A 22,500-nucleotide genomic window follows, 5' to 3' on the forward strand; every position below is an offset into this window, starting at 1 on the left:
GTGCATGACTGACCAAAAGCCAACAAGAAAAAGTCTCACATCACTAAACTATGATTCTAAAGGTCTCTTATCTCTGTGATCCTTACCTGTCTGTCACCTTCCCACAGGTGGCTGAAGGGGCAGCAGGAGGACAAACAGGACACAGATGTACACTATCACTCCCTGACTGGCGAGGGAAACTTTAATTGGCGCTTTGTCTTCCCCTTTGATTACCTCATGGCTGAGGAGAAGATTGTCATCTCTAAGAAAGAGTCCATGTTCTCTTGGGATGAGACAGAATACAAGATTCCTCCTCGCCTCACGCTGCAGGTCTGGGATGCTGACCACTTCTCTGCTGATGACTTCCTCGGTGAGGACCGATTGGATGTGGTTTGGAATTTGTTTTTATCTGCGTTTCTGTTATTACCATCCTTGTTTTCTCACTACTTTGACTATAACTACTCCCAGGTGCAATTGAACTTGACCTGAACCGGTTCCCTCGCGGCGCCAAGACAGCTAAGCAGTGCTCCCTCGATATGATCCGAAATGAACAGGAGCTCCCCACTATTTCAATCTTCAAACAAAAGAGAGTGAAAGGCTGGTGGCCCTTTGTTGCCCGTGATGAAAACGATGAGATGGAGCTAACGGTAAGGCAGTTGAACCAGAATACCTTTTTTCTTCTCCAAATAAAAATCTGCTTGATATTTTAGCTGTAATAAGGGGATAGCAACTGGACATTAGTTTAGTTTGACAAATCAAAATGACTAAAAGTGTTGACTACACAGAACATGAATGATGCCCACTCTGCCAAGTACAAAGGTATTTGAACTATGTATAGACGACTGGGTCCCTTTAATTTTGATATTCTGTTATCATTACAGGGTAAAGTTGAGGCTGAGCTTCACTTGGTAACAGCAGAAGAAGCAGAGAAAAATCCTGTAGGACTAGGACGAAATGAGCCAGATCCCCTGGAGAAGCCAAAGTAAGATGACATATTGTGCTTATTGAGAATATGCTAAAGTACTGTAGAATTCCCACAAACACACAAGACTTGCATCTGTCTTGGAAATTGAGAATGGTTGTGTGGAACATAAAAATGTACAGATGTGAGAAAGTGTCCCTTAAATCTGAGGAAAATCATTCTCACAGTGCAAAAACCAGCATTGAAAATACTGTGGTTAAAATCACTCGAGTACAAGTGTAGATTTGATTTCAGGAACATGTGATTTGGTCTTTAGAGCTTTAGAGCTGCTTTTGGCACTGTCCAAATCATTGTTACACTCCTTTCTCCTCCTACCATCTCTTCAACTGTTTCCCTCTGTCTCTTCCTTCCTTTATGTGTGTAACTCCTCTTCTCCTTACCCTTTCCCGCCTGTTTTTTGCCTCCATATGCATTTCTTCCTTTCTACCTTCTCTGCCTCCTACTCTGCCTCCCCCTATAAAGTCGACCGGACACCAGTCTAATGTGGTTTCTGGGCCCTCTGAAGTCCATTCGTTACTTCATCTGGCACAACTACCGCTGGCTGATCCTCAAGGCCCTGGGGCTGATACTGCTGCTGATAATGCTTGGACTCTTCCTCTACTCAATCCCTGGTTACCTGGTTAAGAAGATGCTGGGGGCCTGACGCGCTGGTACCCTCAACCTGTCTTCGCCATCTCTGCTATTTAACCACTTGCTTCCTGGCTTCTGCAGTAGCGCCTCCTCTTCTGTGATGCAAAACTCAGTTTCCATTGTATTCTTTCTTTTATTCGTCATCTTCCTCTCCTCTGCTGTCACAGTAGCATAGTCACATCTGTGTCTGTGCCTTGAAAGTGTCTTTCTAAATCAATCTAAAGAGCTGTTTTTTTGTTATAGACTAGATAGACAGTTGCAGTGCATCAACGGGTGGAGGGCGACAAAGAGGAAGAAGGATTTTTGATTTTTAATTTCACTCTACCTGAACAAGTAACACCTCTAATCTTAAAAATAAAGAGACAGCAGACAATAGTTTTAATTATTAAAATTACATGTGAGCAGAGCTATTTTCGGTATAAGTGCACTGTAAATTCTATAAGTAAAAATGATCAAATGTATATTACTATTTCATAGTTATAATACTTTACTTGTGCCACAATAAAACCGATGAGTTTAAGAATCACATGGGAACCTGAGTAATCACTTTTATAATATTCTAAATATATTTAAAGCCAGTCTACGACTTACAACTGGGACACAGTGTGTAAGTAGTTATATTAATGTGTTTTAGAGATGACATGAAACACAAATTGTTTCACAGTAGGTTCAGCGAATAGTAATTTTAGACCCCAATCAGTGCCTATTATTTATTAATTCTTCTCCATATGTGGTGAACTGTATGTTTGCTGCTATCCTCTGAATAAATCATTCGAGTTATGGTAACCCAGTTTTAAGAATGAACTGGAAAAGAAAGAACTGCACTCTTTATTTTACCTTTTAGTTTTTACCAAATTAAACAGTTCCATTTAAACTTATTTATAGAGCCTTAAAAGGGTTAAAGTTAGCAGATGTCTGTCCTGTAGTGATGCTGTAGTTGACTTGTAGGTCAATCATCCATTCATGTTTATTACCATATCCATAGTGTTTGTTTTGTATTGTAAAGTTTTTACTCTGCGATGTTTGTGTCCTTGGAAATATACAAATCTGGGTTGTGAGCATGCTGTATTAAAATCAATACTCATAAATGTAACATGGAATACTAACCATTAATTACAGCTTTTTCTCTTTGTCTTTTACTCCCCCCATCCCATTGCTCTCCTTTCTCCGTTCACCTTCATTCACCCTTCCTCAACTCACTTCTCTACCCGCCTGCATGCCTTAAAACCAAATTCTTTACTTCTCCAAAACCTCTACCCCTCTCCTTCAGTCGTCCCGACACCACATTCCTGTGGTTCCTGAGCCCACTGAAAGCCATCCGCTACCTGGTGTGCAACCGCTACAAGTGGCTGATCATCAAGATCGTGCTGGCCCTGCTGCTGCTCATCATGTTGGGCCTCTTCCTCTACAGCATGCCGGGCTACCTTGTCAAGAAACTGCTGGGGGCCTGAGATGGTGTTGGAAGGTCAGGGAGGCGGGTAGCCAGCTAGAAAGATGGAGGGATGAATGAGTGAGTTTGGGAATGGGAGAGGCTAGGATAGATGTGTGTTATCCACAGAAAAGCGGGCAAAGGGAAGAAAAGATGCTTTGCAGGTCCAAATGCATTATTTCTACTCTCCAGTCAATTCTGATCTTCATGTACAGCTTGCCCCCTTTTATCTTAGCCTCTGAGGAAAGAGGCAGACACCCCCCAAAATAAGAAGCCAAGACTACACCTAATACTCAGTATGTAGACTCCATCCTTGAACTGACTCAACAGCAGTCAAATGCCACAAAGAAAACCATTTCAAAAGTCCTTTAATGAGCAAAGTAACATGACCGTGAATGTTTTGTCATGTTATGTTTCTTTAAACAGTTTTTGATTTATGTATTTATTATTTAAAGCTAATTGGGTTTGTGGTCTGTTGATTGCATGGACATTCATTTCAAGTGATGTTATTACATGTCACAGTACAATGTCTGCAATTGATTTAGGTTAAAGGGCAAATATATTTGGCAACACATTGGTTTGCTCTCCATGTATTTAGCATTTATAAACACTATATACACTTGACTTCATAACACACTATAATGTAGACACATAAAGTCTTTATTACTGAAAAGCAACTATAATCTCTTCTTTGAGGATAAATATTATGTTATTTCAACACTGTTTTGCTATGCTATGTTGTACTGTGTACAGTTGCTGCCCACAGGAGTCATAACCCACTACCAAATTCTTAAATTTGCTAACTATATTATAGTGTGTTATAAAACATGTGTTAACTATTAGTTAGTACTATATAGTGTTGAGAAATGCTATGCAGGACAATAAAGCAAAGTAAATTGTACTATAATAGCCTTGCAGTCTTTGCACACTTAAGATATTAATAAAGACAAGAAATTAAAGAATTCTATTTTCCTAGCGAATGTCAGTGAGACAAAGAACAAGACTTTAAACTCAATCCGATAATAACTAATAAGCTTTCTAATCTCTTGCATTAATGCAGCCAAGCCAGACTTGGGTCAAACAGTATTTGCAAAATATATATATTTTTTGTTTGTTTAATTTCACTTCTTACTGTGTAATTCATATATAGACTGTACAAGCACGGTTCAGCCAGTTGTCTCGCGACGCCCTCTGATTAGTCAGTATCATTGTGTAAATAAATTCACCGTCCTGTATCACAAGCACGAGCTGATTTAACCTTCACAGAACAAAGAAACTCAATATCTTTACATCGGATATGACTATGAATTCCTCAAAAGTAACAAATGGGTCGACGGAACCAATGTTTTCTACCAAACTGTAGAACTTTATGTGAATATGCATGCGTCATTGTGATATCTGACCACAGAGGTCGTGTGTTGGCATGACTTGTTTTTCCAGTTCCACATGAACCAAACCATACAACCTGTTGTCTCTTTTAACATTGCCGACAGTGTAAAGATGATTTAATGGGAATATGATTAAAGTGCACTTGAGTGGAGTGTTAAAATGGGTCTCGGTTAATTCTGAAAACTCTGACCCTGTCTCCAAATCACATGTTTGCAGTGTCTCTTGTCCCAGTTTCAAATTTGCCTGTGCTTGAACTCATTTGTGTGGCAGTCTTTGTGATTTACTTTCACAGATTACAGAGTTCCTGTTTGCACTAAACTTGTTTTTATGATGAACTTGTGTGTTTATATATCTGTTGAAATGTATACAATAATATTTATTTATTTATTGGTCTGTTTTGGCAATTGAAAATAAAGTGAAATGAGAATAAGTTGCTAGTCCCTTTCTTAGTTGGCTAGAAAGTGGACCTTTCATATTTATCTTTAAATGAATGTTACTGCTTTCACTGCTTACATTAAGTCTTTTTTTGACTTCTTAAACCCAGCATCTACTAATCCAGCTTGTAAACCAAAAGAAATCTTGAAGTCTATTAACATTCGCTATTGATACACAATTAACTGCTTGAACAGGCATTAATTTCTTTCTCAGCTTCTGCTTTTAACTGACATTTCCAGCTCAAATTATCATTACTGTATACTTGGACTAGCATTTTAACCTCTTTCATCACTCAAATTTTAATTTGTACTTCAGCAGTTCTAATATACTTACACTCCCTGGTGCCGGTCCCATGCCCACATAAAAATGGGAGGGTTGGGGCAGGAAGGGCATCTGTCATAAAAACTCATGCCAAATCAACGTGCTTGATCTTTCCTTAGATCTTTTTTATCATTTTTTCTAGGAAAATGTATTTTTCCACAAATGTTCACATAACCTCACACACACTGTTTCCAGTTCTGCTTATTCCATGTTGATTAGGACGTCTCCATCTCTGTGCTGACCTGTCAGAGAATAAAGTATGTCAGATGGAAAATCAGTGATGAATTATAAAATGATGAATTATATAATCCTTTCACAAACACTATAGGGCACTGTTTTATGACATGAAAGCCGTCATGGTGCCTTGTTATTTTCTGTAAAGTTGTCAGTCTTTCTCAAGTGAAAACATTGAGACATAAAAACAAACACACATACTGATAAATTGAGAGATTGTTGGAGCAGCATCCGCAGCTCATTGTTCTGCTGCTTTAGAGTCTCAGTCTCAGGGATGAGATCAGAAATGTCTGTAAGGACCTCACTGGAATCGCAACAAAAAGAAATTACTCAGATATTTTCTCTGTGTGTTTGTGTGTGTGTGTGTGTGTGTGTGTGTGGTGGATGGCGAGCATTCTGGTTGTTACTCACAGATACTGTTTTAGTGTATTCTCTGCTGCTTCCCAGAGTCTGACTTTATCCTCAGGGATGATGTTGCCCATCCTGTCCCAGTAAGCTGCTTTCTCCGAACTATCCCAGGCTTCAAAATGCAACAAAGTGCTCTTTTGGTGGTCTGAGCTCTCCCTTAAAAAGCACCAGGAGTGTAGGATTAGTAACACATAATTATGAAGAAAGACAATCTCACTGCTGCATCACAAACATTCTGAAAAACAGCCAGCGTTTGTAGGAGATACTCCACATAATGACTGTACAATACTCCAGTACTTATGAAGAGGTTTAAATCATTTGAACTTAACCTGGTCTTCACATGCTGCTCGAGGAAATGTTTAAGAGCAGGTAGGACATGATTGTAATTGATGAGGTCAGAGGTCAGATTAGTTGTAGAGCTGGTACCTGCTGCCTCTTCCAGATCACTGGATGCCCCCAGCTTACCACAGTCACCCTGCATAAGACACAGAAATACTAATTGTTTATTTACAATCATCTTGTGTCAGCCATATTTTGAACAAACATCTCTCTCCCTACATACCTCTGTCTGCTGTCGTTGGTACTCTAACAGGAAATGAGCCAATTTTGGCAAATCGTCCTCTTCAATGCCTAAAGACTGGAAGACAAAACAACATATCCGGTTGTTCAGGAGTTTGACCATAGTATAGTCCAACAATACAGCTATGCATTACAACCACTCTAACTATGTCTAAAATGGTGGTGCTGTAAAAATGCATAAGAAAAAGTGGACATGAACTCACAGAAATGAGAGAGCATGGCTTCACAACAGCCTGTTCTTCTTCCTCCAGGGGAGCCAGCAGCTTCAGCTGTTTGTCCTCCATAAGGTAGCCCTGAAATGGAAGAAGAGGAAACATTTGATTGAAGATACTTGTCACATAACTGCTTATTATTTCTCTTTGTGCTGCTTTGACTACCATTAATATTTACAGTACATTTTCAGCAATGCCATTTTATGGAAATTCTTTATTTTCATGTGCCTATGTTTGCTATATAAATATATTTGAGGATGTCTAAACTTTTGAACAACTACCGTGCTGTTGTAAAAAAGTATGTGCTTAACAAATATACGGATCTTGAACTTGTTTCTCACCACTTCATTGCACAGCATCTTCATCACTTTCCTCAGTGTCTCCATTGGCAACTTCCCTCCCTCCACCTCTGCACCATCCTCACACTGCACTGCTGTTACTTTCTTGTACATTTTTATGCTTCTGCCATCACCATTAGTACCCATTGACTCTTGGCTGCAGTGCAAAGCCCCTCCAGTTTGAAATGGCTGGGAGGCAGCCTGGTTCGGATCACAATGCACCATGAAGGCCAAAGGAGGGGGCTCCCAGGATAACCCAAGATGTTTGCATATCTGCAAGTCGATGTCCAAAGCCCTCTCTGCTAGTTTCTTGATCTCTGCATCAAGCATTAGCCACATGTCCTTGAATTTTCTGGCATTTGCAGCTGAAAAATGCCTGTGGGGAAGTGGTAAAAAAACAGGAGCAGAAGACACAAAGATTCAGGTTCAAGAAGTACACTGAGTAATTATGCATTATGCCAGTGATGCTTTAAATTGATGACTCACTTGATTTTCTTTTGCATGTGTTCATATTGCTGGATGTCATGTTTGTAGCTCTCAGACAAATATTGGCTTTTCTTTGCAAGTTGTTTTTTCTCATTGATACACTTGGAGACTATATTTTTGATCTCAATCTGGAGGCTGAAGCACAAAGTCATGAAGATTAAAAGAGAGGAAATGAAATCAGCATTTGAATTGATAAGGGAGCTGGAGAAGGCTTGAAAAACATGAGTTTTGGAGATTCTAAATAAATTAGAAATATTTCAGCTACAATAAATTAAACTTTAAAGTAAAACATTCACCAATACCTTGTAGCCCTCTTCTTCATATCAGTCAGATTGAACTTGCGTACATCTACTTGATTCTTTGCTCTTATGTTTTTTAGCTTGGTCAACATGCTGGAGCCCTTTAAGTTCTGATGATCTCTCTCCAGAACCTGCGGTGGTAAGAATGGGACTCAGAGCATCCCAAGATTTTTGTTTATGCGAAAAATTGGGATTTATTTTTTTTTGTGCAAACCTGAAACTTTGCATTGTGCTCTATCTCAGCATTGTTGCGCTTCTCGATACTGTCCAACATCAGATTATGAATTATTGTTTCATATTCTTCCACCTTCTCCTTCCATTGTGTAACCCTCTCGAGCTAAAAAAAAAAGATTAGATGTTATATTTGATATAAATGGGAAAAAAAACTGAAGGTTGCACATGCAAAGTGTGTGTTTTTGCACGTATCCTGACCTCTTTGCGACAAAGGTCCCTCATGTGTTCTTCCCAATCAGTCTTGTCTCTTGTAAGTAAGGCTTCCCTTTTCAGCATATAAACACTCTGCCAGCAACACAAGTGCAACAGTTAGTAAGACTGACAACATTTGCAGAATAAAGGCTTTATAGACATGTTATAAAATACACTGTGTTAAAATGCTCACAATGACATGCTAACATTAAGATATTTAGCAGATATATTCTTCAACCTTATAAAAGCATATTTGCTAATATTTGCTATAATAATAGTAATAGTAGTAATAGTAATAAGCACAGAACACAACTGAAGGTAACAGGCATGTAATTAGTTTTTTTTAATATAATATAAAAAAAACTAAGTCTTGAAGAAATTGTTATTGGTAGTAGACAATGTATAGCAAGTCAAATTATTTACTTAATTTTTACGCAGGATTGGTACTACCTCCATCTGGGACAGCTCCTCCCTGTAGGCCTTTGTCAGGGTATTGATCTGCTCCTCCATCCTCTCTATCGTTAGGTCCAGCTCTTCTGCCTGCTTCCTTAATTCCTTCACAAAGCGATCATCTCTAGCCTTCAGCTCCTAATCAGACAGCACATGGAAAGTGACAGGCAGACAGATAGACAGAATGAATGACAGACAGGCAGAAATAGATAGATGGATGGATGGATGGATGGATGGATGGATGGATGGATTGATGGATGGATAGACAGACAGACAGACAGACAGACAGACAGACAGACAGACAGACAGACAGACAGACAGACAGACAGACAGACAGACAGACAGACAGACAGACAGACAGACAGACAGATAGACAGACAGACAGATAGATAGATAGATAGATAGATAGATAGATAGATAGATAGATAGATAGATAGATAGATAGATAGATAGATAGATACCTGTTGCAAATCATTAATTAGTTTTTTTTTGTCTTCGATGACATCATTACACAGCTGTTGCTGGCTATTCAGAGCTTTCTGCAGCTCCTGAGGAATCCCCTCATTTGACCACCTACTTCTGATTTCCTCCAATATTGCCCGACTAGACTTTGCATCATTTTCCACCTGCTCCATTCTAGGAAAAAGAAAGGAATAATAGTATAATTTGACATTAGGCATTTTTCAGTGTATTCTTTGTTTTAGATTATTTACTATTGGACACTGAACATTTGTTTTATCACATTACCTAATTTTGTGAGCTTCTTCCAACTTACTCCTTCGCAGCAACTCTTTGGCAATAAATGCAGTATAAGTGTTGTTCACTAATGCTGATAAATCTCTCTGCAGGCTAATTATCTCCTGAGGAGTCGTCTTGTAAAAAAAAAAAAGACAATAGTTTCTTTTCAAAATAGGTCAATGTATCAGTAAGATTTTGAGTCAGAGTACATGTCAAGAAATTGCACTTAATTAGCGAAGAGTAGGTCACTATAAGGATAATTTAGGATAGGGTAAGGATAATAAGTACCCTTGACTAACACATTACTTAACTTTACTTGGTACCTTTTTTGGTGAGGTCATATTATCAGGCATATGAGAAATCCAGATGGCCTTTTAAAATATTTTGTTTGAATTTCGAACGTTAAAGGTACCGTTAGTTCCCTTTCAATGATGAAATTAGATTAGCCACTAAACAAACCTTTTCGGTTTCATCCACGTGCTCCTCTTGAGGCTGGTTTTTACTGGCCTCATCTTTGTCGTCATCCTTTGTGGAGACCCTAAATATGCAGCGTTACACTTTATTTTGCAATTGCATTCAAACTAAAATAAGGCAAAAATAACGCTAACGTTAACCATGAGAGGCAGTGTTTTATGAGCCCATAAGAACAGCAAATCATCAATACTATTATCAGTAGTAGTAGTCTTATATCCTATGCTGCAGAAAAATATAACTATTAGCTAATATTAGTTAACAACGTTAACTCAGGTTATTTAGCCATAAGTAATCTAGTCAGGTTACCTGTTCTTAGCCTCTCGATTTTCAGAAAACGCAGAAGGTTCAGGGGCCCCGTCTGGATCCTTATTAACTGTTTCCATAATCAGATTATTAGGTGTAAAAGTTACTCATATGAATGCTATAATGTCGTCGTAATTAGCTAAAGCAGGAAAAAGTAGCTGCACTGTATCGGTGCAGTCTGTTTAGGAACTGTTGCTATAGCAACAAAGCCACTAGAGTGTGGTCCGTGCTGCCTTCATTTACCCCCGTAAGTTCGAGAGCCAAATGTCACAAATAATCAACAGGACCCTTGAAAGTGTTTTATAACAACATAAGTCACCAACAAATATATATAGTTAGATTACATGTACTTTAACTCTCATGCTACGGTCTCTGGAACATGATGTCAGTAGTTGTCAAAATGCGTTTTTGTTTTAGGCTACACTTTGGATGTGTACCTTACTATAGGCAAAGGTGCTATTAAAAGGATGAAAGTATAGATGTGCACACAGTGGTTAGAAATTCGACTTTTCTGTTCCCATTCTAAAATCTTATAAGATGGAAATGTGAAGAACACAGTAGTAATAATGCAGTTAATTTGTTTCCTGGCTTGTTGCTACCATCTAGCGGTAATATTATGTAGCGAACCCTCTGGGTTACTATGGGAAAATGCTTTCTTGAATTTAAAGTTTTCCAGTGTGTGTTCAGACCAGTATTGACAGCCTTGTTTCTCCATTAGCCCAAATTTACTTGAAAGCTTAACATAAGCTTTGCACAGGCTTTACAGAATGTGTGAATGCAGACACAATCCCTGTGATGACTACCTATAAAAGTGTAGACTACCTGTAGTGTAGCGTTATACACGTTCACAAATAACCTGGATTGTAAACACATGCAGTGGGCAAAATGATGTGAGCATAAAATGCAAAAGGATAACTAATGTCATTACAAACATTACACAACATAATGGTTGTAGTTAAAATTACAATAATGTTGTTGCTCCAAAATGATGCTTGAAAGTCTACTTTGAATAAAGGTAAGTGAGGTTTTAAAGGCTTTAAAGATGGGACACTAAAGCTTTGGCCTGAAACATCCATTTTTTTCTTGATTAACAAAACAGAAGTTAAAGGTAAAGTAAAGCCTAATAATTGGTTTGTAAATTAATTATTGGAGTGATGCTTACAGTACATGGATGATTTCTTTAAAACATTTTTAGAAAAGAACAAATGTGTCATAAAGCATTTCCCTACCTGTTGTGGCTCAAATGTTGAGCCATAAGCCAGTAATACGCTTTTCAGCTTTAATTACATTTTTGAATATTGACTTCAGGTGACCACTGCCTAGTGATCAAAGGTTTACTCAAGTCCTATAAATCCAGATTCTTTAAATGTTGTTGAAAAAGGGCATGTTTGAAAAGTATCAGCCATGCCTTTTTCTTATATGTGCTGATACAAAACAGGAACCCAGTGACTCACATGCAGAGAATATGGACTTTCTAATTGACGCACACTCTCCATGTAAATGTCTTTTCAAGCTGATGGCAAGATGGGCACTCTCTGGTTGCCTACACAAACAAACCCATACATGGGTCAGATGTTCCTGCCCTAAAGAGCACCCCCCATGTTTCCAGCCTGTTGTGAGCCTTCACGCTCACCCTCACCCCCCGTGGCACCCCTGCGCTCTTTTGCTTCAAGTGGCCTCAGTTCTCTCTGAGCCACAAGGGATGTAAGTCATGTAGCAAAGGTTTCTGACATATGATCCAGCATCTGTGATGTCACCAACAGCTGACTTGTCATAAGACCTTTGTGAGAAGGGGAAAGTAAAGGATGAATGAAGAGAAAGACTTATTTTCAACAGAAGCTGAGCAGAAAGGCCGGGTGCTTTTGCATCAAGCTGCTGAGATTACAAACTGAATGACTGCCATTAGAGAGTGATTCTATAATCTATCATAAAACCATAAGCCAGGGATTGACAGACTTTGACCCTACTTGCAGGTGTATAATAAGCCCCATTCACTCTGCATATGCTCTGTGAGAGAGGGTGCATGTGTATTTGTGTGTCTGCTAATTCCTACCCCCAAAAGCATATGTTTACTCCTTGTTCAACAAAGCATCATATTCATTGCTTAGGGGTTGAGAGGTGCACAATCTAAGCCTGAACTTCAACCAGTTAACTGACAGCTTAGGGTGTTGGTGTTGGGATATTGGGTAACAATTTTAGTCCTAACTAACAGTTCCTTAATATCACCACAATGGAGGAGACATCGGCTGCTTCATAACATGGGATGCACTGAAAAACAAAATACAGAACAGTGGAGAATGTTTATAGACAGTGGCAAATTCAAAGGCATTTAGTCTAGAGGAGCCCACGACCTTGTCAAAGAAGAGCAAAACAGTCATTTTCAAGAAGGAGATTTAATAAATGAAAACAGAATGCCAGATTCAGAAACAACATAAAGAGCATCCCCCTGCTCTTCGAACAAATATGAAACATTCTGGCCTTGTCTGAAGGTAACTTGTGCAAAGAGAAGTATGTTTTTGCCATGTGCAAGAGCATTTGTTGCAAGCAGGCACAGCTTAACCCCGATACCATAACCTTTGAATATTAAGAAAGAGTGAGGGACAGTGACAAACACTGATGCAGATATACTGAGAGACAAAGAGGGCTATTGCAAAAAAAAATAACAATTTGTGCTTTGCCTGGATAATTGTTATAGTATGTAATAATCTCAAGGTCCATGCAGTGGGTGCTATTTTCCAGCCCAGTCTTTGTATCTCATCAGACAAGGTCTCAAACATCGTCAAGCCTCAGTTTAGCTTCAGCTGTCAGGCCCCAGAGCTCTAAAGAAATCAGCCAACAGGGAAACACATTGTAAAGGCTAACAACTCAACCTTTTTAAAGTCTAGATTCATTAAAAAAGGTCAACTTTACTTCCATGACTGCACCTTCGAGAGAGACATTTCATCAATTTGTCAAAACATTTGATAATCGCTCTCTGAAGAGGTATACCTGTTTTTACCAATTAATTAATAAACTGTTAAATAATACAACTGTTGGCATCGACTTTCGTAATGGCACTTTGGCTTTCAAAGAACATGTTTCGAAGCTAAATTGGATATGTACATGTTGAATAAAAAATGTCTGCTGATGCACTAAAGGTAATGAATTATTGCACTTTCACACTCTAATCCAGCAGAAATGCAGCAGGGTGTCCTGATCAGGTTAGGAGTCAATTTCCTCCACATAAACTGTCACGCCAACTGCAGAATTATTTTTTTGGTTATTTTTTATATCAAAGCTCTTTGTTATTGGATTACTGTAGCTGTACAATCATTTTCAATGGCATTAGGCCACAATTAATGCCACGATTAATGGTGGATTGCACATTTTGCAGCACTGAAGTCAGTTCAGTGAAGACGTAAACTACCTGCAATTCCAATTGCAGTTTCTCATAAACAGACAAAATGTATTGTAAATGTGCTGTGGCTTGGTAAAAAAGGGACAATTGTGCACACACACAGGCCCACCCAAATTAAAATGAAAAAATGTCAATGCCAACATCACTGAGTCCTTCCCCAAACCACAAACAATGTGCAAGGCACTTTACAGTCCTTTACTAGTGCTACATGGGAGGATCTGTTTTGATCATGTATGCTAATGCAAGGTGAAGTCATTTTGTCATGAACCAGGTCGTAGAGCATTAAAAGACATTAAAAAAGAGCTATGAAAATAAATTAAGTGCATTTACAAATATTGTACAGTACAGTTCAGAGGTACTCATCCATTACTTAAGTATTTTTTTATGGTGCTACTGTATGTCTTACCACATTTCAGATGGAAATATTGCACCTATTACAATGCTAACTATATTTTAGGTTAATAGTTATTATTTAAAATCTCACATCGAAACATGATCAGCCTATACAATATGATGCATTTTTATTTAAAAAAATCCAACTAACACAACTCTTGGACATATAAAATACCACAATTTGAATATTAATTCCTATTCAGTACAGATTGTAGACCTTAATGCTCAGTGATTAATTATTCCATTTATTCCTACCTGAAAGAAAAGTCAAGACGATGTGACTTTTGTCACATCTTTGAAAACAAACGTCTAGTTTCGGCACAATTAAGTCAAACGTGGGAGAGGCTTTTTAAATCCGCTGACCTGAATCAGACCGCCTGTAATATAAAAATGCTCCTTTCATGTTATTGTATAATAATAATAATAATAATAATAATACAGTAATATGACACGTAGTCATTTTTTATACCTATGACCTATACACTTTAATAGGGTAAAATTCTGGATGCAGGACTCTTACTTACTTTTACTTTAGTAAAAGATATTAAAAAAACTGTCAAATGACTGTAAATCAGTGAATCCTATGGAGGCACAGTTTTTCCATGCACATCATATGTGCCTCAGGAGAGCACAAAGCTGTCACTGAGCTCTGGGTAGCACCCCCTCTTCGACACTTTACTATGCAGTAGCTCAAATGGCAAAAGCCCGTGTTTTTAGCCACTCTGCTGTGCACAACCGGATCATATGACTCGGGATATCTGTAAGGCTCTTAGACCTGCTGATGGTTAGCAGTGGCTGTGCTCCATAAGACCAAAAAGCCAAAGGAGTTTAACGGATGTGTTGCTGTGATTATTCGGCCAAGTATCTTTATCCCACATTTAGATTTGCAGCTAATGACGGAGGAAATGCTTCGTTGCAAGAAACACAAGGCCACATAACCTGAGAACAAGGGGCCTTCCTGTGTGAAGAAACAGCTTTATACACAATGCAGTATGGTCTCATTAGGCAAAATGTAAGTGCAGTCACAGCGCTGGAGCTAGATAGTTGGTCCCAGGGGTATGCATTTTATTTAGACCCTTTAAGTAACACTTCAACAGTATGAAATACTCCAAATAGAAGCTCTTTATGTTATGCAACTTGCACTGTTGAATTATTATCACAGATACAATAACTGCACCTTAAAGTTGTGTTGACAGTGTGGAAATAACTTTACACATGAATAAACAAACTATTTAATCAATTTTAGTTTGCAATATTTTGGAAAGGTTTTAAATAAAAAGGGTTCATTGTACAGGGTGAATCCTTCAGGTTTGCATTGTTATGGTGCATAAATATTCAGTCAGAATACAGATGCACTGACATGTAAGCACCATTTTAAACCTGAAGCTGCTCCCTGTGGAGCTCATCTTACCTACACTGACTGACAACTTCATTTTATTTAAGAGAATTAATTGCATCTTGTTTTATAAAATCATTGTAGACTGACGACGTTTGTAATGTGACACAATATTGCTATGGGGTAAAAAGAGCATCTCCCTATTAAATGTAGTAATGTACAAGTAAAAACTATTGTAAAATGGAAACCCTCAAAAACTAACACTCATTGTGAAAAAGTGCAGTCCTTCAGTAAATATACTTAGATGCTTTCCACTTATTGAAGCTCGATGTAAAACTAAATTATCATCAGCGCAAAACAAACTATGATTAAGTTACAGCACATGCACCTGCACAATGTTTGCGAGAATTTTTTGTATTTTGGCTTGTGTCTTTATTATGAAGGTTTACATTACTTCACTGCAAATGCATTTCTAATAGGCAAATTCATCAATTCAAAGCTCACCTGATAAAGGAGACTTCACGTCATAAACAGTCAGAAACCCTTAACAAATTAAGTTAAACATCACTGGGAAACGACAACAAAGCACATTAAAAGCTTTATGCAACCACAAAAAACAGTGACTGGAAAACAGGTAACATCACAGTATGGTACTTTGGAGTGCTCTTACATTATGTGCGTCTTTATTTACTCCCCCACCCCACCCCACTGATGTGCACCCCCTCTTCTTACAGCGGATACATGTCACCACTAATGGACATCAAGTGCTTCCTTTTTGCAGCTCTCTTCTGGACATACATTAGAGACAGAAAACCCATTTATCAACCCATAAATAGAGCACATACACACATTGGCTATACTTGCACACATACACACTTTCTAGCCAGTCATTCTTTCTGTTGACAACCGTGTGTCTCAGACTGCAGGATGCACTGAACATGAAGATAGTTAAAGAGCTGAAAAGGAAGGAGAGGCCTGACTGAGGACCTGATGGAAGATTACTGTGCAGAAACAAACAAACCATATGCTTAGTTTTTAAGTTAGATATACATTGATTCCAAGATAGGTCCTGCCTCATAGAAATGCAAAGAATAAGATTAAACATGTCAAATTTCATAAAACAAAGATGATATTTAATTACGTCAGTAAAATGTTGACTCAAACAATCTCTGCGGAATTTCTACATTATCCCAACACCATTTACAACATTTTGAAAAGGTTTTAAGCATATTAAAGAAAATGTTTATGTGCCCAAAATCCATTTTGTTCATAAAAAAATTCCAGTGTATTTTACAAGAATATTTTAGTTGGATCTTCGAAGGCCTTTGAATACTGATTGGGACCACATTCCTCTGACAACTGGTTAAAACAGCTTTTGAGGGCTATACATTCATTTGAGGTATGTCCAATCATTGACACGAGACAATGATATGTTTTCAAAGAACACCTCTCTCCTCTTCAGTTCAGCTTGTCCTGAATGTTCGTCAAGCTGCTGTATGACTTCGCTCGCTTGGCTGAAAAGAGAGAATGGACATTAATATACTGGACTTTTTTCATTTATGAATTCCTGTGGAGCTAAATTACATTGTTGTCTAATTATTAAAACATGCATTAATCATAATCTGAGAAATACCCAGATGCTCATGATGATTAAGATAATGATGTTGATATAATCCTGGCTCAAACACAACTAAATGAATAGGCCTCATGCATTTCCTAAGTCTCTCTCTTTATTTAATGTGTGAGGTCTTCATTTATGACTGCTCTAAGTCAGATTCAACAAGCTTCATAACTGAGGAAACCTGAGGACTTGATGAACACCAAGAGTTATGTCATAGAGTCCAACAGATAATGGATGATTTAAAAAAAAGCCTGTTGATGCAATGGAAAATGTTCCCCTTTACAGATGTGCATTAAGACCCTTAGTAAAAGATAAAATATTACTCAAAGCTCTCAGGAAATTGGCAAATTATTATGATGATACATTAATGCTTTACATATATTTTAGATTCAGTAATTATAATATCTTCTTAAACAAGAGTATTTTTTACATTTATGGAGAAACAATCTGTAATTGTCACACAGCCAGGACTATTTGTCTGTAACTAAAAGAAATTATCTTATATAACTCAGAGTTGCTCCTCAACAATACTTTGGTCGTATAAGCTCTTGAATGAAGTCTATCACATCACACACTATTTGTAAACTCTACACACTGCCTCAAAAAATGTGTCCCCTTTCTCATTCTTGGGAAACACCCATTGATCCTTTAAGGCACCCATCGTCCACCAACAAAAAAAAAGTAATCCTGTAACTTGGTCCATGATCCAGATGTGTGCCCACTAATCTTTAGAATCCCATATCCATACCTCCTTTCTCCTCCATCCAATTCAAATGCCAATATCACAGTCAGACCAAGCCCCACCATCCACAAAAAATGACTCAAAACCCTGTCAAACAATGTGTGTGTGTGTGTGTGTGTGTGTGTGTGTGTGTGTGCATGCGCGCACGCGAGACAATGGACGAATTAAGCTGATTACTCACGGTGTATGAGCTTGCGTTTCTTTTGTTCCGAGTGAAGGAAGCTGCTCAAGTAGAAGATGATGGGCAGAAAAAGCATAAAGCTGGAGACAGCGATAATCGGCACAGTCTCCTCACGGGCGACGGTACAATTAAAATTAGTCCACTGTCTGCGGGTCATATTCATCTGAAACAAGGCAAACAAGGCAAACCCCCAAATTCAACTTTAGCTCAAATCAATGCAATTACAGGACACTGTGACTATTATATCCACACTTAGGTTTATGTGCTTAAATAATCACTATATCTAGGGGCTTTAATGTCTTTTAGCCATTAATACACAATGAAACCATGAAAATGAATTTAGTGACTATGAGATGAAGACTTCATTTTATTTTAATAGAAATGTGTATTACATTTTAATAAAAAAAACATTTTTTGTATTAAATTTTGCTTAATCATACAAGCTTGACAATAGAACCTTTTGACCTGACACAAAGATTTCCTGCCTCTTTAATTTAATGCCTCTCTTTCCATCTTAAGGAGGAGGAAACATACTTACTGCATCCTCTATGTCTATACACAGAGACTGATTCTTCTCCATTCTGCTGTAAAGCTCATTTAGGCCTTTGTATGAGCTGTTACAGTTTTTGCATTGCTCTGAATGATTACCCTGTGAAAAACAGAGAAAATTGAAACAGTCCTATAGAAACCTTATGAATGTAAATGTGCAACAGACATAACCCAGTGCATGATGTACCTGTGGATACTTCTCAAAGCAGGTGCGAGTTTGGTTGAGCATGGCCATGAAGTAGAGTGTGTCATTAGTCAGACTCTGGAATTCTTTAGTGATACACTCTGCAAAACAGGAAATAAACACAATTTCCAATTAGGCCTATTAATTAATTCATTCAATATGAACCATATTATTTTATCAATACAGTCATTACATCATTATTCAGCTCCTCTATATTACGGTCACAGGAAAGGAGAATCCAGAGACAAACTAGAGCTAAAACAACCAGTACATAAGTAGATTAATAAAATCGTTTTTCTGACAAAGATGCCTAAGTTTTCTTGTTTCAGTTTCATAGTTGTTATGATTTGTTGTTGTTGGATACCCTGATTACTGGAGAGTCACTCTATTAAGATGAAGGTCAGATATTTGATGTTTGCAACAATCAGTGGGTCTACTGTCTGATCTTCAATGAAGCTACTGTACTTCTACATGACACTGAACACTTGACCTCTGTGGTCAAGCAGCTGTGTGAGTTAAGAACACAAAATTATAATAATACAGTACAAAAAAAGTGTTCTGCAAAAGACTTACGTTTACAGTTTGATTTGCTCCACACATCTTCCAAGTTAATGTATAGGAGGTTAACCAGCATCAGCCGATCACTGCGCAGAAGGTTGTCTTTGCAGCTCACATTTGCAGGACCCAACTGAGGACACACAACCAGACTTTAACACCCATTCATTTAGAGATGGATGACCAGGCCCAAGGATCATAACACAAACTTTTTAATTACATTTGTGACCCCTGATATCAATGTGATATTTCTTGCTATCTTTGAAAGGTATCTTAGACTAAAGTTTACTAGACTAGACACAGCCACAGCAAGTCAAATCATTAAAAATGAGTTAAATTATACCATTAATACATTTCACAAAATACTGGTAATTCTATATGCAAATGTCCTGCAGTCAGTCAGAAAAGTGAAAATGGAAACAACAATCCAATGATCCAAAGCAGACTTGAGATTCCACCATCAACAACTTCCGAAAACACAAGCGGAAAGTTTTAGTGCAGCTCCTGGACATTACTAAAAACCTAATGGCGGATCTTGAACATGCTTTACATACAAAGAAGGATGAACATAACTCAGTACACGAAGGGGTCTAAAGGAACAGTGCTAAACTTTCCTAAAAGCAAGTCTAGACATAGTCATTACTAACTCATTTTGATGCAGTGGCCGAATTTACTCGTTTTCACATAAAACATCATAACAAATGATTTTATTGGCCCAAACTCGGGGAACAACTTTGGCATATAACTGTATAAAAAAAGATTTCACATTCCATCGGCTTTAAAACATCAGCTAAAAATGGAAAATCTATTGTAAAAATCGTGTTTCCTCAAAAGTCACCAGTCACATCACAAGACCATGAAGTGTCATGAGACTACTGCGCATTAACAAGGCCTTTGCTACTATTTCTGCAGCCAGACTAAAAACACTGAAAATGACTTTGATTTGAACACGTACCGTACCCGAGATGTTCCTGTAGATGTTCGCGAGGCTGCCATAACTGGAGTAACAGTTCTGACACACCTTGACGGGCCGAGCAGCAGGTACCAGACAGCTCACACAGGCGACATACCTCTGCCCAAAAATGTGTAGCAACTCACTGCAGTAGTCACTGACCTCCGGGTCTTCCGGGAAGGACGACAGTAGACTAAGGGGGAATAGAGAGTCCAAATCAGGCTTGATATTGGCTGAATTGAGCTCTGCTGCAGCTACAACAGGGGGGCTCAAAGACGGGCTTTGTGTCCGTTTGTCTGTTGTGTCTGGAGCGGTACCGTTTACTCCGTCGCCGGACACAGGAGAGAAAATATTTATCGCCAACAAAATTAAACAGTTTTTGTAGAGGGACATGGCTGAAATCTGAGATAACAGGGTTTTTTGTTCTTCTTTTAGTCTTCATAAGTCATTATTTCCTGTTGACGTCCAGGGTGATCATGTGACAGCATGCAATCTCGCGAGAATTCATCATCGCGTACAGTAGTAAATGCAACGTTTGTAGTCGCATTACCCTACAGTGTAACTTTTACACAACTGTACACAATTGCCTACTTTTAGTTACTTTTACTGTGGAAATAAGTGTAACCCTTGTAAATAATCTTCAACTTCTACATCTTTTTTATCGTCATTATTTAATTCGCGTGAATTCACCCCTAATTAAAAATAGGATTTAACTGGACCCATTAGAAAACCCATTAGAGAAACTAGGTGAATCTGTGCTATCTATCACATAGTAGGGTAGGTTGCCTCTTATGGTTAGTGTAAGGTGGGTGGGTGGTTCGATGCGTGTGCATGTGCATATGCACATACACTTGTGCGTGCTGGAAAGCCATTTCTCCTGGTGTCCGCATTATTTACGGGGTTTTGACACCGTACAATTTTGCAATGTGCGCTCGGCTGCGAGCAAATGATCACGGAGTCAAGGTAAACGATCTGGGCTCCAATCCTGATTGTGATAATTGTCAAAAACCCCCTCGAATCAAGCCATCGCAGTCAATGGTCGTTAATGTGAAATTAGTGGCTCTTGATAACTTGCAGGCCGCATCAATTCCACAGTCATCAGAGCCTAATGAAAATAAGGGGGGAGAGAATGTGCGCAGCATTAGCAGCCTATTCTGATAGCCTGTGCACAACTCCAGTGGTAAATGTGGATTCTGGCCCCTAATGCTCCTCTCACTGCACATGGCACCGGCAGCTCATTAACTCTTCTTCTCCTGACTAGAGTTCACCTAATTGTTCAGATGTTCCCAACTCCTTTATTATTTTCTAGTGTGTCTCCCAGAAAGAACAAGTGATTACAAACTAAACCCTTTGTTTCTGTTTTTAGCTTTTTGTGCACTTATTCGTGTCCATTTGGTTATACCAGCTTACAGAGAAGCATTTTTTCTATTATTATATTTATTATTATTATTATTTATGCATGCAATGATTAAAGATATAGGCTTGAGTATTAACTAGAACTGGTCACATTACATTGATGTGGGCTAATCAGCAAAGCACCAAGTAAAATCCGCATATCATTACTGTTAGAGATGACCATTATTGTCAGATGGCAGAAAATGCCTTCATTAGCATGTGATAGATAGAGAAACCAAAAAAAAAAAAAAATCACTAATTAGGTCTGTAAATTAAAAGATACTGATGATAAGAGCCCTTCACGAGAAAGTCCAAGGAGCTCTTGATTTGGAGCACACAACCATGCAACGAAGAAACTGGTCAGTAGATTATGTGTACCTATTGATTAATACTCAAGCACAGTAAGTCCTCAAGTCCTGGATTTAACACCCTACTTAGGTAACTTCTTCATTCTGCATAAATATGTTTCCTACAAGATACATTGTTATTACTTCTGTATATTGTATAAGATGGTTAATGGTGTGTGTAAGAAGAGTCAATTTTCTGTTAGATGTAGTGAACCTAATTTAAATAGGCCAATGTTCAGTTATGTACAGTTACAGTAGCAGGAGTATGGAATACTCATGAAGTAGGAAATGAGACACAGCAAAATTCTTCTTTACATATTTATAGTAGTTTGGACTTTCATCTCAACTTTGTTTTTTAATAAAATATTGGACATTTTTCCTTTTTTTGGTGTCACAAAATGAAACTATAATATCTAAAAAGATCTAAAGTAAAATAACTCCAGATCTGCATACACATTATCTGAAAAACAACTCACAGATCCATTAATATAGGACAAGCGCTTCATATCATTTCTTAAACTGGTCACATAAGCATTTATGTGTAAAAAAATCCAAATCTGAAGTAAATGTAGCTGTGAGAAAAGCATAAAGTATTTTTTATAAATATCTAGTTTACACCCTACCACTGTTGACAATGTGAAGGGAAAAAAAAAACACAAAAATGCAGAACAGTCTCAGAATTCCAAATCCTGGAATATAATTCTGCGCCTGTAAACTGATCGTGTACGTGTCCAAC

General features: G+C 38.1%; 3 protein-coding genes across 22 annotated transcripts in view; 1 reads left to right on the forward strand and 2 right to left on the reverse strand.

The window, feature by feature from the left end:
* The window catches only part of otofa (otoferlin a), a 61,021-nt gene extending 56,296 nt beyond the window's left edge, over window positions 1-4,725 (forward strand). For 6 of the 18 annotated variants that reach the window (XM_067482449.1, XM_067482455.1, XM_067482457.1 and 3 more), the window contains 5 exons: window positions 108-349; window positions 448-626; window positions 861-961; window positions 1,424-1,611; window positions 2,862-3,002. In XM_067482449.1, coding sequence (XP_067338550.1) covers window positions 108-349; window positions 448-626; window positions 861-961; window positions 1,424-1,604 — 703 coding nt within the window. In that variant the 3' untranslated portion in view covers window positions 1,605-1,611; window positions 2,862-3,002. Of the gene's footprint in view, window positions 1-107; window positions 350-447; window positions 627-860; window positions 962-1,423; window positions 1,612-2,861 lie in introns of all 18 variants that reach the window. The other 12 variants (XM_067482451.1, XM_067482452.1, XM_067482448.1 and 9 more) reach the window with 9 other exon arrangements.
* A 355-nt stretch (window positions 4,726-5,080) lies between these two features.
* Window positions 5,081-10,293, reverse strand: drc1 (dynein regulatory complex subunit 1 homolog (Chlamydomonas)). Of its 2 annotated transcripts, none has more exons than XM_067482467.1 (16): window positions 10,116-10,293; window positions 9,795-9,873; window positions 9,345-9,469; window positions 9,059-9,233; window positions 8,598-8,735; window positions 8,154-8,240; window positions 7,936-8,058; window positions 7,725-7,852; window positions 7,423-7,557; window positions 6,940-7,312; window positions 6,590-6,679; window positions 6,370-6,444; window positions 6,137-6,282; window positions 5,811-5,963; window positions 5,601-5,703; window positions 5,081-5,407 (listed from the first exon to the last, which is right to left on the reverse strand). In XM_067482467.1, exons 1-16 carry the CDS (start codon window positions 10,190-10,192, stop codon window positions 5,381-5,383), a joined length of 2,034 nt encoding a protein of 677 aa, XP_067338568.1. In that variant the 5' UTR covers window positions 10,193-10,293; the 3' UTR covers window positions 5,081-5,380. The 2 variants fall into 2 exon arrangements, 1 of the variants encoding a protein (XP_067338568.1); XR_010911256.1 differs by having other exon boundaries at window positions 5,373-5,407; window positions 6,234-6,282.
* A 5,343-nt stretch (window positions 10,294-15,636) lies between these two features.
* Window positions 15,637-20,517, reverse strand: ostm1 (osteoclastogenesis associated transmembrane protein 1). 2 transcript variants are annotated; one of them, XM_067482709.1, is made up of 6 exons: window positions 20,026-20,517; window positions 19,089-19,203; window positions 18,519-18,616; window positions 18,321-18,431; window positions 17,783-17,945; window positions 15,637-16,752 (listed from the first exon to the last, which is right to left on the reverse strand). In XM_067482709.1, the coding sequence occupies exons 1-6, from the start codon at window positions 20,413-20,415 to the stop codon at window positions 16,697-16,699; spliced, it is 933 nt and encodes a 310-aa protein (XP_067338810.1). In that variant the 5' UTR covers window positions 20,416-20,517; the 3' UTR covers window positions 15,637-16,696. The 2 variants fall into 2 exon arrangements, with proteins under 2 accessions (XP_067338810.1, XP_067338811.1); XM_067482710.1 differs by having other exon boundaries at window positions 20,031-20,212.
* Window positions 20,518-22,500: the final 1,983 nt, after the last annotated feature.

This window comes from Channa argus, chromosome 17 (genome assembly GCF_033026475.1).
Source record: "Channa argus isolate prfri chromosome 17, Channa argus male v1.0, whole genome shotgun sequence".
Classification (NCBI taxonomy): domain Eukaryota; kingdom Metazoa; phylum Chordata; class Actinopteri; order Anabantiformes; family Channidae; genus Channa; species Channa argus.

Coding starts and splice junctions, on each gene's coding strand:
- drc1 (XM_067482467.1), bottom strand. CDS start 10,192: ATGGAAACAGTTAATAAGGATCCAGACGGGGCCCCTGAACCTTCTGCG. Junction 9,234..9,344: donor GAAGAAGCTCACAAAATTAG/GTAATGTGATAA, acceptor TCTTTTTCCTAG/AATGGAGCAGGTGGAAAATG. Junction 6,680..6,939: donor AGATGCTGTGCAATGAAGTG/GTGAGAAACAAG, acceptor CTTCCATTTCAG/GGCTACCTTATGGAGGACAA.
- ostm1 (XM_067482709.1), bottom strand. CDS start 20,415: ATGTCCCTCTACAAAAACTGTTTAATTTTGTTGGCGATAAATATTTTC. Junction 18,617..19,088: donor GAGCAAATCAAACTGTAAAC/GTAAGTCTTTTG, acceptor CCTGTTTTGCAG/AGTGTATCACTAAAGAATTC. Junction 18,432..18,518: donor GCTTTGAGAAGTATCCACAG/GTACATCATGCA, acceptor TGTTTTTCACAG/GGTAATCATTCAGAGCAATG.